The sequence below is a fragment of the Aotus nancymaae genome, unplaced genomic scaffold (assembly GCF_030222135.1).
Source record: "Aotus nancymaae isolate 86718 unplaced genomic scaffold, 86718_ANA_hifiasm-v0.15.2.pri h1tg000064l_1, whole genome shotgun sequence".
NCBI classification, from domain to species: Eukaryota; Metazoa; Chordata; class Mammalia; order Primates; family Aotidae; genus Aotus; species Aotus nancymaae.
Genome location: NW_026988479.1, coordinates 16,151,251 through 16,173,176, shown reverse-complemented (window position 1 = coordinate 16,173,176; position 21,926 = coordinate 16,151,251). Strand labels below are relative to the sequence as shown.

At 40.0% G+C, this 21,926-nt stretch overlaps 2 protein-coding genes and 1 pseudogene across 2 annotated transcripts; all 3 read right to left on the bottom strand.

The window, feature by feature from the left end:
• Positions 1-1,405: 1,405 nt before the first annotated feature.
• On the bottom strand, positions 1,406-4,584 carry LOC135270639 (protocadherin beta-8). The gene has a single exon (XM_064366416.1). It carries the CDS (start codon positions 3,809-3,811, stop codon positions 1,448-1,450), a length of 2,364 nt encoding a protein of 787 aa, XP_064222486.1. The 5' UTR covers positions 3,812-4,584; the 3' UTR covers positions 1,406-1,447.
• Positions 4,585-4,706: 122 nt separating this feature from the next.
• On the bottom strand, positions 4,707-16,228 carry LOC105715484 (protocadherin beta-7). The gene has a single exon (XM_064366415.1). The coding sequence runs from the start codon at positions 9,024-9,026 to the stop codon at positions 6,639-6,641; it is 2,388 nt and encodes a 795-aa protein (XP_064222485.1). The 5' UTR covers positions 9,027-16,228; the 3' UTR covers positions 4,707-6,638.
• A 4,409-nt stretch (positions 16,229-20,637) lies between these two features.
• LOC135270638 (heterogeneous nuclear ribonucleoprotein A1-like) lies at positions 20,638-21,901 on the bottom strand (annotated as a pseudogene).
• Positions 21,902-21,926: the final 25 nt, after the last annotated feature.

The window sequence follows — 21,926 nt, the reverse complement described above, 5'->3', positions numbered from 1 at the left end:
TTTCTTAAAACAGTTTTAATAAGATATAATTGACACAATACAATTCACCCATTTAAAATATATATTTCAATGAGTTTTAATATATTCATGGATGTGTATCCACTGTCACAATTTTAGAATATTTTCATCTCAAGAGAAACCCTGTATCTTTTAACTATCACCCTTCCCCTTCTCTCATCCCTCTAATATATGTGTGTGTGGGTATATGTGTGTGCGTGTGTGTGTGTGTGTGTGTGTGTGAATAGGTTAACAGAAAAAGACTGAAGAAAGAGAATAAGAAATTCAAGAAATGCAACTACAGGTTAACTCTATTTCCTATTTAGACTCATTTCTTTAATAATAAATATGGCATGTAGAGAAGGTACAGGAATATAAATCAGGTTAATTCACTTATACTAAAAACTATTTGTGGATCTGTCCCAGCATATTTAGAGCTTCCATAAGAACTTTGGATTTATTCGTGTAGAGTAGTGTGGTCATTGGTGTAGAAACAAACTATAAACTAAAACTTATATTTCCACATGAGAGTTTAGTTCCTGAAGAGTAGGAATAACATAAATTTCACTTCCTTTGTTAGAAAAACAATGCTATCAGTTAATGCCTGACAATACAGCATACTGGTTAGACTTAGATTATATTTCAAATTTTTACCTCTTTACTTCAGAATTATTAGCAAGTTGCTTAACCATTTTTTTGTGGGGGGATGAGGTCTCACTCAGTCACCCAGCCTGGAGTGCAGTGGTGAAATCTTGGCTCACTTTGGCTTCTGCCTCCTGGGCTCAAGAGATTCTCTCCCCACAGACTCCTGAGTAGCTGGGATTACATGTTCACGGACCACACCTGGCTATTTTTTGTATTTTTGTTAGAGTTGGGATTTTGCCCTGTTGCCCAGGCTGGTCTCAAACTCCTGAACTCCAAGAGATCAGGTTGCCTCAGCCTCCCAAAATATCGTGATTACAGGTGTGAGCCACTGCTCCCAGCCAAGTTACCTTCCTAAGCCTCAGTTTTCTCATATGTAAAAAAGGGGATAATATGTTAACTAGCTTAGTATATGGGAAAACATTTAAAAGACAATAAATGTAAAACACTCTGTACACAACTTTTAACTAAATTTTAACTAGATTAGAAAAAAAAAAATAAAGCCTTAAAAGGATCAGATTAATTTCTACACTTCAGAGCTGTGCATTTTACTAAATACATTTTAATTAAAATTGCACTGTTAAAGAATTATGATTAGAGTCCACTGGATATACTAATGAAGACAAAATGAGATACTATTTTAAAAACAGTGCAAACAAGAAAAATACTATGGGCAAATTTAGTGTAATTTAAATTATATACTATGTTGACAGAAAACCGTTACTTTGAATTGATTATAAAAATGAAAATACAGAATATGAAAAACAATTACTTTAACTGAAGGCTGAAACAAAAGTCATTCCTATAGTTAGTTTTCTTCCATTTCTAGCCCAAAAGAATGGCCCTGAATATTGCATAATACTGGCTTCAGGAACTTGAACTCATTTGTCCCGGAACCTCCCGACAGACACACCTCGTACTGGTAGCTCTGGGACAGGGTCCCGGTGCCGCTCACGTCCACCAGATGCCCTGGAAAGGGGCCCTCGGGCACCGAGCAGCGACCCACCGAGGCCGCCCTGCTCCTCCTGCACAGCCGCACCGCCACGAACAGGAGCACCGAGAACAGGAAGAGCGACGACACCGAGGCCAACGCCACCACCAGGTAGACGGTGAGCGAGTCGGCCTGGGCCTGGGCCGGGGCCGCCTCCGGGAGCGGCAGGTAGGGCTGGGAGAAGCCGTCCACCAGGAGCACGTGCAGCGTGGCGGTGGCCGAGCGCGGAGGCTCGCCATTGTCCTTGACCAGCACCACCAGCCTGTGCTTGGCCGCGTCGCGCTCGCTCAGCAGCCTGGCGGTGCGCACCTCGCCATTGTGCGCCCACACGCCGAACAGCCCGGGCTCCGTGGCCTTGAGCAGCTGGAACGACAGCCAGGCGTTCTGGCCCGAGTCGCCGTCCACCGCCACCACCTTGGTCACCAGGTAGCCCGGCTCGGCCGCCCGGGGCACCAGCTCGGTGCAGGGCGCGGAGCCGTTGTGCAGCGGGTACAGCACGAAGGGCGAGTTGTCGTTGGCGTCCAGCACCAGCACGCGCACCAGCGCCTCGCTGCTCAGCGCCGGGGAGCCGCGGTCTGTGGCGACCACGCGGAACTCGAACGCCTGCAGGGCCTCGTAGTCCAGCGACCGGAGGGCGAACAGGTGTCCATTGTCCGCGTTGATGGAGACCAGGGAGGCGAGGGGCAGGTGCGGGTCCTGGGGCGGCAGCAGCGAGTAGGTGACCTGGGCGTTGGTGCCTGAGTCTCTGTCTGTGGCGCTGACGCTGCCGATGTGCAGGGCGGGGCTGTTGTTCTCAGGAACAAACAGGGTGTAAGAGGTCTGTGTGAAGGCGGGGGCGTTGTCATTGATGTCGGAGACCAGCACGGTCATATTGAGCTGTGTTGTTCGTTTGGGTGTCCCTAAGTCAGAGACCGTAATAGTGATGTTGTACTCGGCTCTGCTTTCTCTGTCTAATGGTCTCTCTGTTAGTAGGGTGTAAAAGTTTCCCACAGAAGATTTCAAGAGGAAGGGTAGATCCTCCGGAATGGAGCAACTTATTTTCCCATTTTCTTCTGAATCAAGATCTATGACACTGAAAAGTGCAACCACAGTTTCAGGCGCATTCTCAGGTATTGGGCTGGTAAATGCAGACATGGTAACTTCTGGAGCGTGATCGTTCACATCCATCACTTGAATCAGAACGGTGCATTTTCCAGAAAAGCCTCCAGCATCTCTTGCCTCGATATTGATTTCATAGGAGTGAAATTTTTCGAAATCAAGTATTTTTTTTAGTCGAATTTCTCCTGTCAAGGAATCGACCTTAAAAGTTTTGCTAATCTCGTCTGAAGCTTGGAAAAGTGAATAGGAAATCTCTCCGTTGACTCCAGTATCTACATCCGTGGCAGAGACCTTGACAACCAGGAAGCCTGCTGGACTGTCCTCAGAGATCTGCACCCTATAGAAAGGCTGCTCAAATTCAGGGGCATTATCGTTGAAGTCCACAACTTCAACGTAGACCAGAGAAGTGCCAGATCTGGGTGGAGAGCCACCATCCAGGGCTGTAAGTGTTAACCGGAGCTCAGCTTCCTCCTCTCGGTCCAGCGCTTTGTCCAACACCAGCTCTGGATATTTCCTACCATCACTGCGTTTGCGGGTGAGGACCCGAAAATAGGAGTTGGGGCTGATTACGTAGCTCTCAATATTATTTTGGCCTACATCTAAGTCCTCAGCATTCTTCAAAGGAAACGTAGTCCCAGGAGGACTGCTCTCTGACACTTTTACCAGCATTTCTTTGTCTAGAAATACTGGAGAGTGGTCGTTTATGTCTGTTACTTGTAGCTCAGCTTGAAAAAACTCTAAGGGACTCTCTAGCAACACCTGGAAACGTAGCACACAGGGCTCTGTGTGACCGCACAGATCCTCACGGTCCAGTTTCTCATTTAGCAACAAATCCCCGGTCTCCTGGTTGAGGTGCAAATGTAGTTTGTTCCCTCTAGAAACAACCCTAACCCCCCGCCTGGAGAATTCCCTCTGCTCCAGGCCCAAGTCCTTTGCTAAATTGGTTACAAAGGAGCTACCCTCAGTTTCCTCCACCACAGAATAGCGCCTAGGTTCCGCCGCGCCCGCCAGAGATAAGCCCAGAAGGAGAAAGGTAAAAAGGACTTGCCTTTGTCTGCAAATGAACTTCCTGCCGGTTTCCATTGTTCTTGCTTTGTTCAGCTTCCGGGGAGGACGGTTCCGTGGGACTGTAAAGTCACCAGTAGCTGAGGCTATGGTTATCACACAGATGCCTCAGAATTTTTCCAGGGAGTAGTCCTTTCCAGAGGACCCAACCTTCCTCTCTTAGCATCCGAGCTTCCCGTGGGCTTCCAGGTTCTGAGGCTTTTTGCCGTTTAATGGAGCAGTAGCTGCGGTTCTGGTTTGTACCTTCTTATCCTGCAGCGCCACCACGCGTCCTCACAGGATCTTACATTTAGTGGGACGATAATAGATGCAATATTCCCAACTCTGCCTGTGTGTACCCAATAAGTAAGGTTACACCACCACCGTTAATATCGCCGGAGGTTATTAAGCAGACAACTGCCCGAAGGAGAAATTACATTAATCTTTCAACAATGCTAACTGAGTTTGGGGCAAAATGAAATATTTAGGTAACAGTCTAGCTTGGCAAAAATAATTACATGCAGAAAATTTCAAATATAATTGGAGTTAAATATAACAGGCAATATTTAGATATTTATACTGTTATTTCCATGAGCCACAGAATACTTAGTAGCTGTGAACCTTGAACAAATTATTTAATCATTCTTTAATTTCCTCATCTGTAAAGTGAGGATTATAATGGCACCTACTACATAGGGCTGTTGTGAATTTTCCACCTTACAGATAAGGAAACTGATACAAAGAGAGATTAGCCTTACAAATAAACTATATACCCGGTATACAGCAATTTGATACCACCAGGTAGCTGACTATACATGAATCAATTAATATAACTAGAAAAACACCTCAAAATTGAAATGGTAGAAGACTACATAAGCATGACTATGTCAGATAGAGAAGTTATGTCAAATAACGAAGGTAAACAGACAAGGAAAGGTTGAAGAGTTTGTCTAAATAGAGACATAATCTGTAACAACTGGTGATTTTGTTTCTGGGGAAGGATGTCCTTTTTTGTTACCTCTACTTCTAACAGGATCAATTTAAAAAACCTTTTATTCTGAATTTTTTCATATAAAAGAAGAGTATAATGAACAACCAAGTACTCAGTACTAGCTTCAACTATTATAAACGTTTTGCCATAATTCTTGACTCTATCCCTCCAACATTTCACATTCCAGGTAAACCGTATTTTCACCCACAAATACTTCACTATACATTTCTTTAAATGCATAATGACTTTAAGTGACTTTAAAAATGCCCTTAACTATAATGCCATTATTATGCCTAAAAAATTAAGTTAATATTACTTAGTACCCATCTATATTCAAACTCTTCCAAGTGTTTCAAAGTTATCACTAGTGTTTGAATCAAGATCCAGGCAAGATCCACCCATTGCATTTGATTGGTAGATCTCTTAAGATCTTTCCTAGTGCAGACTTACCTCCTCCCATTTTTCATGCCATTTATTTGTTGGAGAAATTGGATAATGTTACCCTGAGACCATGAAAGCAATTTAAGATTTTACTGGTGTGAGGTTTTTTTTTTTTTTTTTTTTGCCCTTAGATTCTATCCAACCAGTGATATAAACTAATACTACCTTTATTAGAGTTGCAAGCACTAGTTTATAACATTTTCAGAAAATAACCATGCAAAAATTGTCTAGATATTTTAAAAACTAAAATAGGCTATAAATATTTATAAAAAACAGTACTTCTCCTTAACTCTTCAGCATTTCTAAAAATTTTAATGATCATCTATGTTTCTCTTTGATATTATACATTTAAAACGATTTTTTCTTAAATATTCCTGATTCAGCAGTACATGATAATTAATAGAAAATTTTTAAAAACAAACTTTCAAATCAGGAAAATGTACTACAAATGGTAAGTATGGGCGACTGTAGAAAAATACTACAATGTGAAGAAAATAATTAATGATGCGATCAAAATTATGTAATATTCCTACTCAGGACCATTAATCATTTTCTGTGAAACAAAAGTCCTATGTTCTGAAGACAAGGAGAAGGCACAAATTGCCCTTTCAATTTTGTTTTTTACTTAAGATTTGGACAGATCAGATTATTAGTAATAATAGTTGAAAACTGACCCAGAAAAGCAGGATTATTGGTTTATAAGAAAATAAAACCATAGATAAATATGTACATTATTATTTCTAGATATAGAAAAGATTGAACAGCAGTATGAATATGATGAAAAGACTTCCTCTCCTTAATTAGGCAGAAACTTGCCAGGTGATATCTAATGAGACAAAACAGTATGAAATTGGAGCAGGGTCACTGACCCAGAGTCAGACAGATCTAGGACAGATGGTCAGTTTTGTCACTTTTTAGGATCTTAGCGAACTTACTGAATCTCTAAGACCATCCATTTTGTCATTCCTAAAATATGACACCTCATATACTTCTTCTGAGATTAAAAGTGTTAAAATAGTGTATGATGCACAAAAAGCATTTATTAAAAATGCTTAAAAAGATACTTTACAATCTATGCTTCTGAGACTACAGTAGGTACACTCATACAGTATTCTAATCAACTCAGAAAGTGAAAGTTGCAGTAGAAATAGAAAACAATGGAAAGCAATTTAAAATATCTCAAACAAGACTTACCATTTAATAAACTATATTAAGCATAATTATTTGACATAAAACATTACACATACACATGTCATGCTTTGAGAAGGGTTCCTGGTACTGAATGCAGATTCTTTTCTATGTACAGAAATTTATTTCTTTACTTCAAGAGTACATATTTGAAATGATCTAAAGACACTCTTCTACAGGCAGCTCAAGATAAGTTCCTAATTAGAAATGTATTCACAGACACACATTTTAAGTTTTCATTCTTTATCAGAAACCCAAATTATTCTGAAATGGGGGATTTTCTTCGACTTCCCTACCTGTGTTCTGGGGTAGGAAGTTGGGGATAATTGGTTTCAGGAATTTGAACTCATTTGTCCCAGAGCCTCCCGACAGACACACCTCGTACTGGTAGCTCTGGGACAGGGTCCCGGTGCCGCTCACGTCCACCAGATGACCTGGAAAGGGGCCCTCGGGCACCGAGCAGCGACCCACCGAGGCCGCCCTGCTCCTCCTGCACAGCCGCACCGCCACGAACAGGAGCACCGAGAACAGGAAGAGCGACGACACCGAGGCCAACGCCACCACCAGGTAGACGGTGAGCGAGTCGGCCTGGGCCTGGGCCGGGGCCGCCTCCGGGAGCGGCAGGTAGGGCTGGGAGAAGCCGTCCACCAGGAGCACGTGCAGCGTGGCGGTGGCCGAGCGCGGAGGCTCGCCATTGTCCTTGACCAGCACCACCAGCCTGTGCTTGGCCGCGTCGCGCTCGCTCAGCAGCCTGGCGGTGCGCACCTCGCCATTGTGCGCCCACACGCCGAACAGCCCGGGCTCCGTGGCCTTGAGCAGCTGGAACGACAGCCAGGCGTTCTGGCCCGAGTCGCCGTCCACCGCCACCACCTTGGTCACCAGGTAGCCCGGCTCGGCCGCCCGGGGCACCAGCTCGGTGCAGGGCGCGGAGCCGTTGTGCAGCGGGTACAGCACGAAGGGCGAGTTGTCGTTGGCGTCCAGCACCAGCACGCGCACCAGCGCCTCGCTGCTCAGCGCCGGGGAGCCGCGGTCTGTGACGCCCACGCGGAACTCGAACGCCTGCAGGGCCTCGTAGTCCAGCGACCGGAGGGCGAACAGGTGTCCGTTGTCCGCGTTGATGGAGACCAGGGAGGCGAGGGGCAGGTGCGGGTCCTGGGGCGGCAGCAGCGAGTAGGTGACCTGGGCGTTGGTGCCTGAGTCTCTGTCTGTGGCGCTGACGCTGCCGATGTGCAGGGCGGGGCTGTTGTTCTCGCGGACGAAGAGGGTGTAGGAGGTTTGTGTGAAGGCGGGGGCATTGTCATTGACGTCGGAGACGAGCACGGTTACGTTGTACTCGGTTTTCAGCCTGGGTGTCCCCAGGTCGGTGACGGTGATGGTGATATTGTAGTCAGTGTTCCGCTCTCGATCCAAAGGTTTCTCTGTTACCAGAGTATAAAAGCTCTCTACAGATGGCTTCAGGATGAAAGGTAGATCGTCCTGGATGTAGCACACCGTTCTTCCATTGTTCCCGGAATCTCTGTCTCTAATTCTGAAAACAGCCACGACTGTCTCCGGTGAGTTTTCTGCAATTGGGCTAGTAAGTGAAGACAGGAGCAGCTCGGGTTGATTATCGTTTACATCTGTTACCTCAACCACCACAGTGCATTTTCCGGAAAGCCCGCCGCCGTCTTTGGCCTGAATAGTTAATGTGTAAGTCTGAATTGCCTCATAGTCCAATTCCGCCTTAAGATAAAGACTGCCAGATGTTGGATTGAGTTGAAACGTTTTGAGGATTCTTTCAGTGGCATAAAAAAACTCATAGGCTATTTCCCCATTACTTCCGGTATCTAAATCTCTAGCGGACACCGAGACAACCATGGAACCAACCGGGCTATTTTCGGGCGCCTGCACCTTGTAGAGCGACTGCACAAATTCAGGGGCGTTGTCATTTATGTCTACAACCATTATGCGCACAAGGGCGGTCCCGGATCTGGGCGGAGAGCCGCCATCCAAGGCCGTGAGGGCTAAACTGAGTTCTGGAATGTCTTCCCGATCCAGCACTTGGTTCAGCACCAATTCGGGATAGATATTCCCCTCCCCACTATCGCGGACTTTAATATGGAAATAGGCATTGGGGCTGATGGTGTAGTTACTCAGGCTATTGGTTCCAACATCTGAATCCTGTGCACTTTCTAGGAGAAATGCTGCCCCTGGAATGGCGCTTTCTAATATTTTCAAGGAAATCTCTCTATCTAGAAATACTGGAGAGTGATCATTGATGTCTTTGACCCATAGTTCAGCACGGAAAATCTGAAAAGGCTTTTCCAATAACAACTGGAAAGGCAGCACACAGGGCTCTCTGGGTCCACACAGTTCCTCTCGGTCCAATTTCTCATTTAGAAGTAAATCACCAGTAAGCGAATTGAGCAGTAAAAATTGCATGTTCTGGTCTGAAATAATTCTAGTTCCCCGGGCTGTCAGTTCCCCTACCCCTAACCCTAGGTCTTTTGCCAGGTTGGTAAGAAAGGCACCTCTCTCGGTTTCCTCCGCCACAAAATACCGAAGCGGTTCGGCGCCAGCCAAAGACATTCCCAGAAATACACAAAGAAATAGGACTTGCCTTTTCTGCACAGCACGCTCCACTCCGGCCTCCATTCTTCCTTGGATCAGTCTTTCAAAATGACTTCCACTCAGTCTCCTGCAGCTCTCACAAATGGCAGCAGCCGAATCCTTTGAAACGAGCTGAATAACAGCAATGTTTGTGGAAAAGGATCCTCACTTTCCCCCAATTCCTATTACCACGGTTTCCTTTCCTATACTTTTCTGGTCAGATTTCCTCTTTACTCTGAAATCTGTAACATCCTTTCTTTGCGAAGATATTTCTCTCTCTTTTTAGGCAGCAGCGCCACCTTGCGTTTTGTGAATGTTATTCCCGTTCTCAAGACTAGAACAAAAAGATGGCGGATTGAAGGAATTCTGCAACCAGAGTGACTTGTCCCCGGTATCTTTGCTGTTTCATTCCATCGTTATCCTCAAATGGTCACAGAAATGCTAGTAAGTAATAGCTGATGTTGTTTTCCCCTGTGATAATCTGGATTCGTAGAAAAATTAATCTGTTGTCTTCTTAAATCCAGGGGCACTAAACCCTGGTTCCCCACCGAAATCTAAGAAAATCTCCTATTTTAAAATGGATAGTAAAAAAAAAAAAAAATGAGAAAATGAAGCCTCTTCCCTGAAGTTAACAAATATTCGTTGAGGACATTTTATTTACTTGTAAAGTATTTTAACAGTAATGATGTGAATATGGCAGAATAATTGACCTTTTCCAATTTCTTGTGAATTAAATAATTCTTCCACTTTCCAGGTCTCAACTCTTTACCTGTGATATTTCTTGGAACACTTTCTGTCTCCCCCAATCCAACCTTCATCCTTCACCTGCTTGAAGTATTATATAGAAATTATTGTTCATCTATAATTTCAGTGACTAGAATTTCCAATATCCAATGAATACTCTTAAAATTAGTAATAACAAGTATGTCAATCTTGCATTTATGAAAGTACTTCTAGCATTTCATCTTCAACTATGATGGTTGATCTCAATTTGAGGTGAATACTCCTTTTTTGAATCAAGAAGCTTTTCTTTTTCTTTATTCTTTCATATTTTGAAGTAATTTTGATAGTTGTTGAAATAATACATTTATTCTTTAGTTTCTAAATTATTGAGTAATTGATATAAATGACATTTAACTATAATGTATTATTGCTTTAGTGCACAGATAGATTTGATGTGTCAGCATGGTTTTAGGATTTTTCTAGTTCATGTTGTTTTCCTTGTGTGTGTTTGCCTTTTACAGCTTTAATATTAAACAATTATACTGGCATCATAGAATGTGTTAAAGAGCTTTTTATCTATTTTTATACAATAGTTTTAATAATTATATTTCTACACGCTTAATTCCAACTTGCCTTTTGAACTGGTTGGGTTTGGTGGCTTCACCTGTAGTAGATCTGTGATGACCATTTACATTTTACCTCTGGTTTAAGTACAATCTGTTCAGGTTTTGTACTTTTAAGTAACTCGCATTTTATTTTGAAAATCATTTTATCTAGTTTGCAAATTGCTTGGCATTGTTTTCATTGTGCTATTTACCTTTAATTGTATCCCTATTCTTATTAGTTATATTTAGCATTTTATCTCCTTTTTATTCTCGGTAAGGCTTGCAAGAGCCCTACTTTACTGATATTTTAAAATGCATTGTTTCTAAATAATATATGACCTTGCTCCAAAGTTAAATAGCACTTGGAGGCTTATAATAAAATACAAGACTTTTCTACCCTTTTCCTCCTCATTTTTCTTAGTTCCTCTCCTAAAATGTAGTCATTTTAAAGCTCTTTTAGTTATCTCTTCTGCCACTAATCTGTTTTCTGATGTATTTTGATTAATTTTAGAAATTATCAATTGACTATTATGTTGGATTACATTTTAGGTATTTTAGTTTTCTTTTACTTACAATATATTGGGAACATTATCATATATTAATTATATTTTCTTTTTCACTTTTTTCTTGAAGTTAATAATTGCCTTGCCTTTTCATTTACTTGATTTTTTACCCCTATCACTTATTCATCCCACAGATACAATTGCCTCTCAGTACAATTTTCCCTATAGTCATTTTCATTCCTCCTGAGATTTCGATTTTCCTTTAAGCTGGGTAGTTGCTCTCTGTGACTACTGCACAGCTATCATTCTGGATTTTTTCTTTGCTGTCATTCTTGGAATTCTTTGCCTTTTATTCTGGATGTGTTTGCTATTTCTGGGATTTTATTTATTTATTTATTTTTATTCTTTTTTTCTTTATTAAAAGTGTTTATTAAATAGAAATCCCCATTCTGATTTCTTTTTTTTTTTATGAGAGAAAGAAAGAAAGAGAAAGAAAAAGGGGGAGAGAGAACAGGAGTCTTGCTCTATTGCCCAGGCTAGAATGCAGTCTAAAAATAGGTATTAAAAACCTCTTTTATGCCAATAATTGTGCTTAACAGTGGAGACAGGAAGGAATAAGGGAAGAAAATAACAAATAAACAGCCAACCAATATTTCATGTAAGTCTGTGAAATGCTATGCAAATGCTGAGGAGTGATTTACTTCCAATTATATAGTCACTTTCAAAATAGGTGTAATATGATACTGAGAAAAATGTATATTCTGTGGACCTGGGGTGGAGAATTCTATAAATATTCACTAAGTTTTCTTATTCCAGGTCTAAGTTCAAATCATAGATGTCCCTATTAATTTTCTATGTCATTGATCCACCGAATATTAACAATGTGGTGTCAAAATCTCCCGCTATTATTGTGCGGGAGTCCAGGTCTCTTTATAAGTCATTAAGAACTTGTCTTATGTATCTGGGTGCTCCTATATTGGGTTGCATATATATTTATAATGATTAATTCCTGTTGTTGCATTGATCCTTTTACCATTATGTAATATGTAATGTCTTTCTTTGTTTCTTTTAGTCTTTGTTACTATTAAAGTCTATTTTGTGAGAGATGAAAGCTACAACTACTGTTTTTTTTGTTTTTTTTTTTTTTTTTTGCTGTCCATTTAATTGGTGAATCTTCCTCCATCCCTTTGTTTTGAGTCTTTCTATGTCGTTGCTTGTGAAATAGATCAGGATACAGCGTACCGATGGGTTTTGGCTTTTTATTCAATTTACCTGTCAGTGTCTTTGATTGGGGCATTTAATCCATTTAAATTTAGAATTAATATGAATATTTGTGAGTTCAATATTGTCATTTAATGCTATCTGGCTATTTTGCCCATTCGTTGATGTAGATTCTTCATTATAGAGATACTTTTTACGTTTTGGTAAGTTTTTGGGATGACTGATACTGGTTGTTCCTTTCTGTTTGTAGTGCTTCTTTCAGAAGCTCTTGTAAAGCAGGCCTGGTGGTGGTGAAATCTCTGAGTGCTTGCTTGTTCGTGAAAAATTTTCTTTTTCCTTCGCTTATGAAGCTTGGTTTGGCGGGATATGAGATTCTGGGTTGAAAATTCTTTTCTTTGAGGATATTGAATATTGACCCCCACTCTCCTCTAGTTTGTAGGGTTTCTGGTGAGAGGTCTGCTGTGAGTCTGATAGGCTTCCCTTTATGCGTAACATGACCTTTCTCTCTAGCTGCCCTTAGAATATTCTCCTTTATTTCAACCCTAGTGAATCTAGCAATTATGTGTCTTGGAGTTGCTCTACTGAAGAATATCTTTGTGGTGTTCTCTGGATTAGCTGGAGTTGAGTATTGTCCTGCCTTACTAGATTAGGAAAGTTTTCCTGAATAATATCCTGAAGAATATTTTCCAACTTGGATTCATTCTCTTCATGACATTCAGGTATACCTATCAATCGTAAATTAGGTCTTTTCACATAGTCCCATATTTCTTGGAGACTTTGCTAATTCCTTTTTACTCTTTCTTCTCTAATCTTGTCTTCTTGTTTCATTTCATTAAGTTGGTCTTCGACCTCTATATCCTTTCTTCTGCTTGATCAATTCAACCGTTAAAACCTGTGCATACTTCACGAAGTTCTCATATCGTGTTCTTCAGTTCCATTAATTCACTTATATTCCTCTCTAAGTTGTCAATTCTCATAAGCATTTCGTCAAACCTTTTTTCAAAGTTCTTAGTTGCTTTACATTGGGCTAGAACATGTTCTTTTAGGTCACTAAAGTTCCTTATTATCCACTTTCTGAAGCCTAAATCTGTTAATGGAACACACTCGTTCTCCATCAGACCTTGTTCTCTTGTTGATGAGGAACTGTGATCACCTGTAGAAGGAGAGGCATTCTGATCTTGGGTATTCTCAGCCTTTTTACGCTGGTTTCTTCCTATCATTGTAAGTTCATCCATCTGTCATCTTTGTGATTGCCTACTTTCAAATTAGGTCTCTGAGTGGACCTCCAACTTGTTGATTCTCAGCTCCAAAATCTGAGCAACCCACTGCCCAGCCAAAACACTGGCGTTAAGATTCGTGGTGCTTTTCTGCCCAGGAATCTCCGGTCTGGCTTCCCTCTTGAGTCCCTTCTTCAATCAGGTAAATGGGTGACTCTGCCTTCCTGGAGCTCCAAACGTCTATCAAAAGGGGACCCAGTCCCGTTTACTCTGCACAAAGAACCACCGTGCCGGGGCACCGGCAAAACCACGACGCCAGCCACAAGAGTCTCCCTGGCGACCCATGGGGCTCCTCCGCTGGGAATCTTCCGGTCTGTGGGTAACAAAAATTCGTCTGAAATTGTGGCATCCTCTCGTTCTGTGCGCTTTCTCTGGGAGCTACAGTCCCGAGCTGCTAGTGATCAGCCATCTTGGATCTCCTATTTCTGGGATTTTATATCTTGCCCTTTTTCAGTTTGCTCTATGGCATTACTAAATCACATCCTCCAATAGGTTTATATGATTGAAAAGCTGCTACAATGTTAGGAGGATTGCTAGTGATAGCCTTCAAAATCCCTGTCTCTTGAGTCAAACAGCTCCTTCCTGGACTAGTTGTTCATTATGCCTGAGACTCAGTTGTCATCCTGGGATCATCCTTCAGCATCACCCAGAGATTCATTTCACTTCTGTCCTGTTTTGGATCTTCTCATTTCTGCTTCTTCTATCTTTCCCGCTCTTGAATTAGGTTCTCATTTTGATAGATATCTTCCAGTAGTTTTCAGGGAAGGGTGTTTAAGAGTTCAATGTTTTCATAATCGTAAACATACTAAAGGATCTTTATTCTACCTTCAAATGTAATTAGTAGTTTCACTAGGTATAGAGTTTTAGGTTGAAAATAATTTTTCTTCAGAAATTTTGTTTTGCCAATGAGTTTTCTAAACCAATCTGTTTGCTGAGAAGTCTGAAGCTTATCTTATTTCTTATCTTCTATATGTGACCTATATTTTATTTTTTTGTTGTTATAGTGTTTTGTCATTGTCCCAAGCATTTTAAAATTAAACAATCATATGTTTTGGCTTGGGCTTATTTTCCATCCATTGTGAAGTATAATTGATGAGATATTTCATCTAGGAAACTAATTTCCTTCTGAAATCTCCTTAAATTATTTCATTAATAATCCAACCCCCATTCCTTTTTTAGAATTCTTATAATTCAGATGTTAGGCCTCTGGTACAGTTCTCTAATTTCTTTTTTTTCCCCTCCTTCTTGCCATTTAAAAATACTTTCGCAGTATTTTCTAGAACATTTTCTTAACTTATCTTTAAGCCCTTATATTGAGATTTTAATTTCTTTATTAGGCTAGTATTTTCTAAGAGCTGTTTTTGTTTTTGTTTTTTTTTTTAAAGAGCTCTCTTTTTGGATGTGTTTTTTAAATGTAATAACTTCTTTTTTCATCTGATGATATTAATGATAGCTTTTCCCCCAAGTTTTCCTCTTGCTGCAAACTTTCCATTTTCTCCAAGTTACCTTTTTATTCTTTGCTTTGTTTTAATTTCTGTATTCTCTTTCAGAAACTTTCTTCATGTGTATGTTCTTATTTAGTTTGGGAGACTACGGAACTGAGTGATGGCTCTGAGTAGGTGGGTATGCTTGTCCACTTTGATTTTTCATTCTGAAGTGAACTGAGAGCACTGATGAATGGGGAAAACTCAGTGTCAGTATGATTAGGTCTTTCCAGTTAGACTGGCCAGATTACCTCACTCTTTAAAATCCCCTATCCAGAAGGAAAAGATATAGATTGAAAAAGGTGAAGGATTAAGTGGGTGAAGAAGAGTACAGTTTTGCACCAGGATAGGATGTTATGCTTAATATCAAATAACTTCCCCAAATCTCAACAGCTGAACACAATGGAAGTTGATTTCTTTCTCATATAACCTATATAGTTCAGCCTGGGGCCTTCCTCACAGCAGTCAGTCAAGGATCTAAACTTGTGGAGATCATCTTCACATATACTTTCATGATCACTATAGTGGGAAAAGATGTGTTTAACCATGGCTCCAAAAACTTCAGCCCAGGATGGATATATATCACTTCTCACATTTTATTAGCCGAAGGAAATTACATGGCTACACATAATTTTAAAAAGAAATAGAATTGAAATTCTGTCATATGTCTAAGAAGAGGGGAACCAAAATATTTGTAATTGGTTCTAATGACTATCATAACATTTGAACAATCAACCAGAATTCAATATTTAGTTGGTTACTTACTTTTGCTACCCATATTACCCTTGTCCTCAATTTTCTTGGTGGAACCCCTCATATAATAACCCTCCTTTTTGCACTCATCAGAAAATAAAACTCCAGTCTTACATTAGGGTCAAGGGGGTAGGTAGGTTACTCAGTGACTGAAGTGGGGAAATGTGATCTGACTGCTAGAGATTTGACTGCTTTACAGGAAGCTTTAACACAGTCCTTCTTACTGGGCATGTTACCATCATTTCCAGAGGATCTAGGGTTGACATTTCAGATGCCTCTAGAAGTCCCATCATCTAAACAGAATTGATTCTAGTCTCATAGTCTAAACAGGATTGATTCTCAGCTCTTCCCACTTCATGATTGGGAGTTGATTTGTGAGGTCTACTAAGTCATTCATCTGTTTTCCAACTTAAAAGAGTTTTCCCTGTTGTCTTCTACATTATTCTCTTCATCCTCATTATGTTTTTGAAAATATGTTTACTTTTTGTTAGTGCATTTTTAGAGGAAGCCAAATGAAAGGTGCATATGTAATACACCAATTATATGTAGAACCTAAAATATCCTTGGCTTTTTCAAAGAAATCAATTTTTGTTTAATTGGTCAAATCTTATCTAGTTTTATTCTATTTAATTAATTTATGCTTTTATATTTTTAATTCATTCATTTTCCTTATTTTTAAAATTCTTTTTTGATTCTTGAGTCATTTACTTTGTCCCTTTGTTCTCAACAAACTGTGATTTCTAAAGTAAGTATGTAAATCTTACGTTTTTCTCTACCCTTTTACTCTTACCTTAAATATCACTTCATCAGTTTACCTTCACGTTAGAGACAAAGCCATAATAACAATGGCTTAAACAAAACATCAAATAAGGCTAGTGGCTGAAATGCACTCTATGGTATCTGGGACCCAATCTCATTCCATCATTCCATCATTGATTTGCTGTCTTTGGGACATGACCTTTACTTCATTATCCAATATAGCTTCCTGATATCCAGTCATTACATCTCCATTCATGCCAACAAATAAGAGGAAGGAAAGGGTGTGATTTCATTTTTTTGTGTATTTTCATTTCTTAAAAGATTACTTCCATAAGGTATTCCATGGCACTTGTGCTTTTATCTCACAGTCTATAATTTAGTTACAAGATGACACCTGGCCTCAAGAGAGGTTAAAGAATATAATCTATAGCCTACATACCTACATAAGCAGCTAAAAATAAGAAGTATATTAGTAATAAATAAGGGGAGAATGTATATTTGGGTTAAAGTAGCCATCTATATTATACCCACTTAGACATGATCTATAGCCCCAGGTGCCAACTGGAAGCAGATAGGGTCAAAAAAGTTGTCCAAATCAGAGCAGTTATTAAAGGAACATATGACTGTCTCTCTCCATATTGGTGGTGTGGCTTGTAGCCAAGAGAATTCTTGTTCTACTGAAAACTAAGCCCAGGAAGCAATAGATAAGTAATTCAGGTGCTAGGACAAGACCTTTTAAACAAACAATGTTTCCCCTAGTGTGCCATTGGCATATGCCATCCATTCCTATTTCATTTTATAAACTTAATAAAGAATTCAGGGTTTAGAAAGGTTAAAACTCCACTTTCCAGACTTCTTGGAATTATTATTCTGGATGTAAATTAGGTTTTACCAATGAGATTCCTTCATGTGAACTTTAGAATACAGCCAAATGTTGTCTTCCACTGTTCCCCAACAACGTCAGGGAAAAGATATGAATGCTTGCAGCCAAGTCAGCATTCCTCTGTCTAGCCATCAGCTTCATAAGGAACTGGAGACCATTGTGGGATTCAGACACTCTCTGTGCCAGTGTGCAGCCATCAGCTTGGAGGTGGGAGAGGGTGCTGTGGGAGCAACAGTTTTGGTAGTAGTAGTAGCATCAGCTTCCTAATTTCTGTGCTGCAGCTCTGGTCATATGCCTTCAAAACCAGTTCAGTGCTGACTCTCTTACTTCTGCTTGTCCAGTTCTTCCAATGATTTTATATAAGTATATAAATCCTTGCAGCTGATATCTTTTTAGGTTTTGGTTAGAGACACACAGAGTGGTTTTTGGTTTTTGTCCTGAACTCTGAATAATTCATCCAAACCCAAAATTTTATTCCTTCACTCAAATTATAAGTAATAGGAGCCTCTTAATTAGAGTTCATACAGGAAAAAAGTATAAAACACCAAATCATCAAGTCTTTAAGGCACTAGTACCTTGATCTAACACAATTTAGTTTAAGAATAAAGGAAAATAAAAAATTTCAGATGTAATCCTGAGAGACAAAGGATAAAAGTGTTTGATAAATATGATGAATATCTTTTTTAAAAAGCAGAACATGATCTGAAGATGAATAAAAAAATCTTTCTTCCTCCCCTAATGTGTAACACAATAAGTCAAAATTAGTTTTAAAAATGTATTATTTGTAAACAAATAAGAAAGGGCTCAATATCACATTATACATTTTAAAAAATGGAAGTTAGATCACATATTTTAAATGATATATTGTTAGGTGAACAAAGCAAGTGGCAAATACTGTAAATAATAAATGGGCATTTTATAAAAATAAAGCAATAAAATATTTTGTTATCGTGTTTAGGCTTACTAAGCCAGAAACAATAACAGACTGAAATTCCTTTGTTACTTTATTCAATGCTTATTCACCTATATTTATTCAATACAGTCATGTGTGGCATAATGACATTTTGGTCAACCATGGATGGCATATACAATGGTGGTCCTGTAAGATAGTAATGGAGCTGAAAAATTTTTGTTGCCTAGTGATGCCATAGCTGTAGTAATGTCATAGTGCAATGCATTATCTGTTCTATGTTTAGATACACAAACACCATTTTGTTATAATTGTCTACAGTAGTCAGTACAGTAAGATGATGTACAGGTTTGCAGCCTAGGAGCAATAGGTTATACAAAGTATCCTAGGTGTGTAGTAGACTACATAATCTAGATTTGTGTAAGTACACTCTATGATATTTGAACAATAATGAAATCGCCTAATGACACAGCTTTCAGAATATATTCTTGCTATTAAGCAATGAATGGCTGTATATATTTTTCTAAGCCCCTAAGATAAAGAGCCCTCTCTGTGAAGACAGTATTGTCTAGCAGAGAAGGGAAATTATTGATTTGTCTGAGCAGAGTACTCAATGGATGAAACATTGCATTCAATGGATTCAAAGGAAAAGTAACCTAATAATTATATAACAGAAATGGTGGAAAAACTAAATCTTCAGGTTGAAAAAACATTAGACAGAGCTTGTCATTTCTGAAAATGATAGTATTGATAATTCATATGACCCTCTTAAGGAAAGCAAAATATAATGAATAAAACTTAAAAAAAACTTCAAAACTAGTGAAGAGCAAAAAATATTGTAGAATTGGGCAGAAAAAGCCCAATTTTTGATGGAAGCCTGGAAGAAAGGGATAAACAGTGTATCAGAACAACAAAACTTCTTTTTTTTTTTTTTTTTTGAAACGGAGTTTCGCTCTTGTTACCCAGGCTGGAGTGCAATGGCGCAATCTCGGCTCACCGCAACCTCCGCCTCCTGGGTTCAGGCAATTCTCCTGCCTCAACCTCCTGAGTAGCTGGGATTACAGGCATGTGCCACCGTGCCCAGCTAATTTTTTTTGTATTTTTAGTAGAGACGGGGTTTCACCATGTTGACCAGGATGGTCTCGATTTCTTGACCTCGTGATCCACCCGCCTCGGCCTCCCAAAGTGCTGGGATTACAGGCATGAGCCACCGCGCCCGGCCAACAAAACTTCTTATACTCTCAGGGCATTAAAAATATTTGTACTCAGGCTTTGATCTGAAGCTCTGTGGGATTAAAGAAATATAAATCAAAGCTCAGAGATAACCACAGTTGCAGCATATTATAGAAAGATTTTCTTCATATTGAGGGAACCCTCAGGGATACAACCATAATGTAACTACAGTGTAAACACCAGCAAATCTAAACTTGCTCTCAGCCTCCAACTCCAGGGAATTATATAGAAGTCTCCCTGATGCTAAGCAGGGAAGAACAAAAGGAAAAAAAAACATGCCTGGGAAGCTGTAACTACAGATTGTTATGTGTGTGTGTATGTATATTGAGATGGGGTCTTACTATACTGCCTAGGCTGGTATCAAACTCCTGAGCTGAAGTTATCTTCCCACCTCAGCCTCATGAGTAGCTGGGACTACAGGTGCACACCATTCCATGTGGCCCTCTTGTGTATTTGTATTTTGAACATACATAGGTTGAGATGCAAGAAACCTCAAGCCATTTAATTAATTGTGATGGTCCACTATTGATAATGTTTCCAATATCCTGGCTGAAACAAATGAAAATTCATTTTGAAAGATGTAACATACGCAACCTAGGCCTTGTAGATACCCCACAAATAAATTTTCAAGGGCAATCAACCATGTACATCCTGCAAAAAAACAAAGACATCATGAATGGGAAGGAGCAGAAACCAAATATGGCAGACATAGGCCCGTGCAAGCTTCAGATATTAGAAGTATCAGGCCAATTTTAAAACAAAATATACTTACCATATATAAATGATATACTTGAAAATATATGTATGAACAGATTGAAAAGGCTTGCTGAGTTCCAGGGAAAAGTAATGTATAATTACCATAGTCAAGATAATAATCTGAAAACAAGTTACCTACAGGTGAAGCAAACGTGCTTCAGAATTCCCCTGAGCAACATTTAATACCAAAACAGAATGGAAATGTCTACAAGATTCTGAGGGAAATAAATTATAGTTCAATTATTTTACACATAGCCAAGCTGTTGGTTAAGTACAAAGACAACAATGCAGCAAACAGGAAAGAATTGATAAAACCTTGCACTAGTACTGATGAATGCTTACTGAAAAAGATACTACTTAAGAATAAAGGTCAAGTGACTTATAGATGACTGTAGAAACTAGGACAGAAGAACTAATGTAATATTTTTTTTTTTTTTTTTTTAAAAAGACATTTATTCAGCGTCACAATCAGACTATTACATTTAGCAATCAACAGCATGGGTGCAAAAAAAAAAAAAGAAAAAGAAAAAGAAAAAATCTACATTAAAACCCTTTGTTGGAATGCTTTACACTTTCCACAGAACAGAAACTAAAATAACCTGTTATACAATTAGTCACAAATACAGTCCTCGAGTTTTTTGCCCATACACATGAGTATTTGTCTAAATCATGTCTTCTTTGTAGCAGCTAGGCCCTGCCACCACTGTGCTTGGCTGAGTTCACAAATCTGTTGTAACCTGTAGCTTCCCTGTCACTTCTCTGGCTCTCCTCTCCTGCTAAGCTTTGTTTCCTAATTAAAATCTTCTGCCACTGCCATAGCTACTGCTGCTACTGGAACCGCCATAGCCACTTTGGTTTCGTGGTTTGGCAAAGTATTGGCCGCCACCACCATAGGGGCCAGAGCTTCTGCCTCCAAAGTTTCCTCCCTTCATGGGTCCAAAATTTGAAGACTGATTGTTGTAACTGCCAAAATCATTGTAGCTTCCACCACCTCCAAAATTGCCTCCATCATTACCAAATCCATTATAGCCATCCCCACTGCCACCATATCCACCACCACCACGGCTGCCACCAAAGCCACCACGACCACTGAAGTTTCCTCCACGACCAAAGTTGTCGTTCCCACCGAAACCACCTCCACGACCACCACCAAAGTTTCCAGAACCACTTCGACCTCTTTGGCTGGATGAAGCACTAGCCATCTCTTGCTTTGACAGGGCTTTCCTAACTTCACAGTTGTGGCCATTCACAGTATGGTATTTCTGAATGACAATCTTATCCACAGAGTCATGGTCGTCAAAGGTTACAAAGGCAAAGCCCCTTTTCTTGCCACTGCCTCTGTCAGTCATGATTTCAATCACTTCAATTTTTCCATACTGTTCAAAATAATCTCTTAGGTGATGTTCTTCAGTGTCTTCTTTAATGCCACCAACGAATATTTTTTTCACAGTTAGGTGGGCACCTGGTCTTTGAGAATCTTCTCTTGAGACCGCTCTCTTTGGTTCCACAACTCTTCCATCCACTTTGTGTGGCCTTGCATTCATGGCTGCATCCACCTCCTCCACAGTTGCATACGTGACGAACCCAAAGCCCCTGGATCACTTGGTGTTTGGATCTCTCATTACCACACAGTCTGTGAGCGTTCCCCATTGCTCAAAATGGCTCCTCAGGCTCTCATCGGTTGTTTCAAAGCTCAACCCTCCAATGAAGAGCTTCCTCAGCTGTTCCGGCTCTTTAGGAGACTCTGACTTAGACATGATCGCAGGGAGAAGAGAGACTTTAACGATGCTGCTTCGGCGGCGTCCACGGGCAGAAAGGCGAACTAATGTAATATTTAA

What these genes read in the sequence shown, in the direction of transcription:
- LOC135270639 (XM_064366416.1), bottom strand. Translation starts at nt 3,811, where the DNA reads ATGGAAACCGGCAGGAAGTTCATTTGCAGACAAAGGCAAGTCCTTTTT.
- LOC105715484 (XM_064366415.1), bottom strand. Translation starts at nt 9,026, where the DNA reads ATGGAGGCCGGAGTGGAGCGTGCTGTGCAGAAAAGGCAAGTCCTATTT.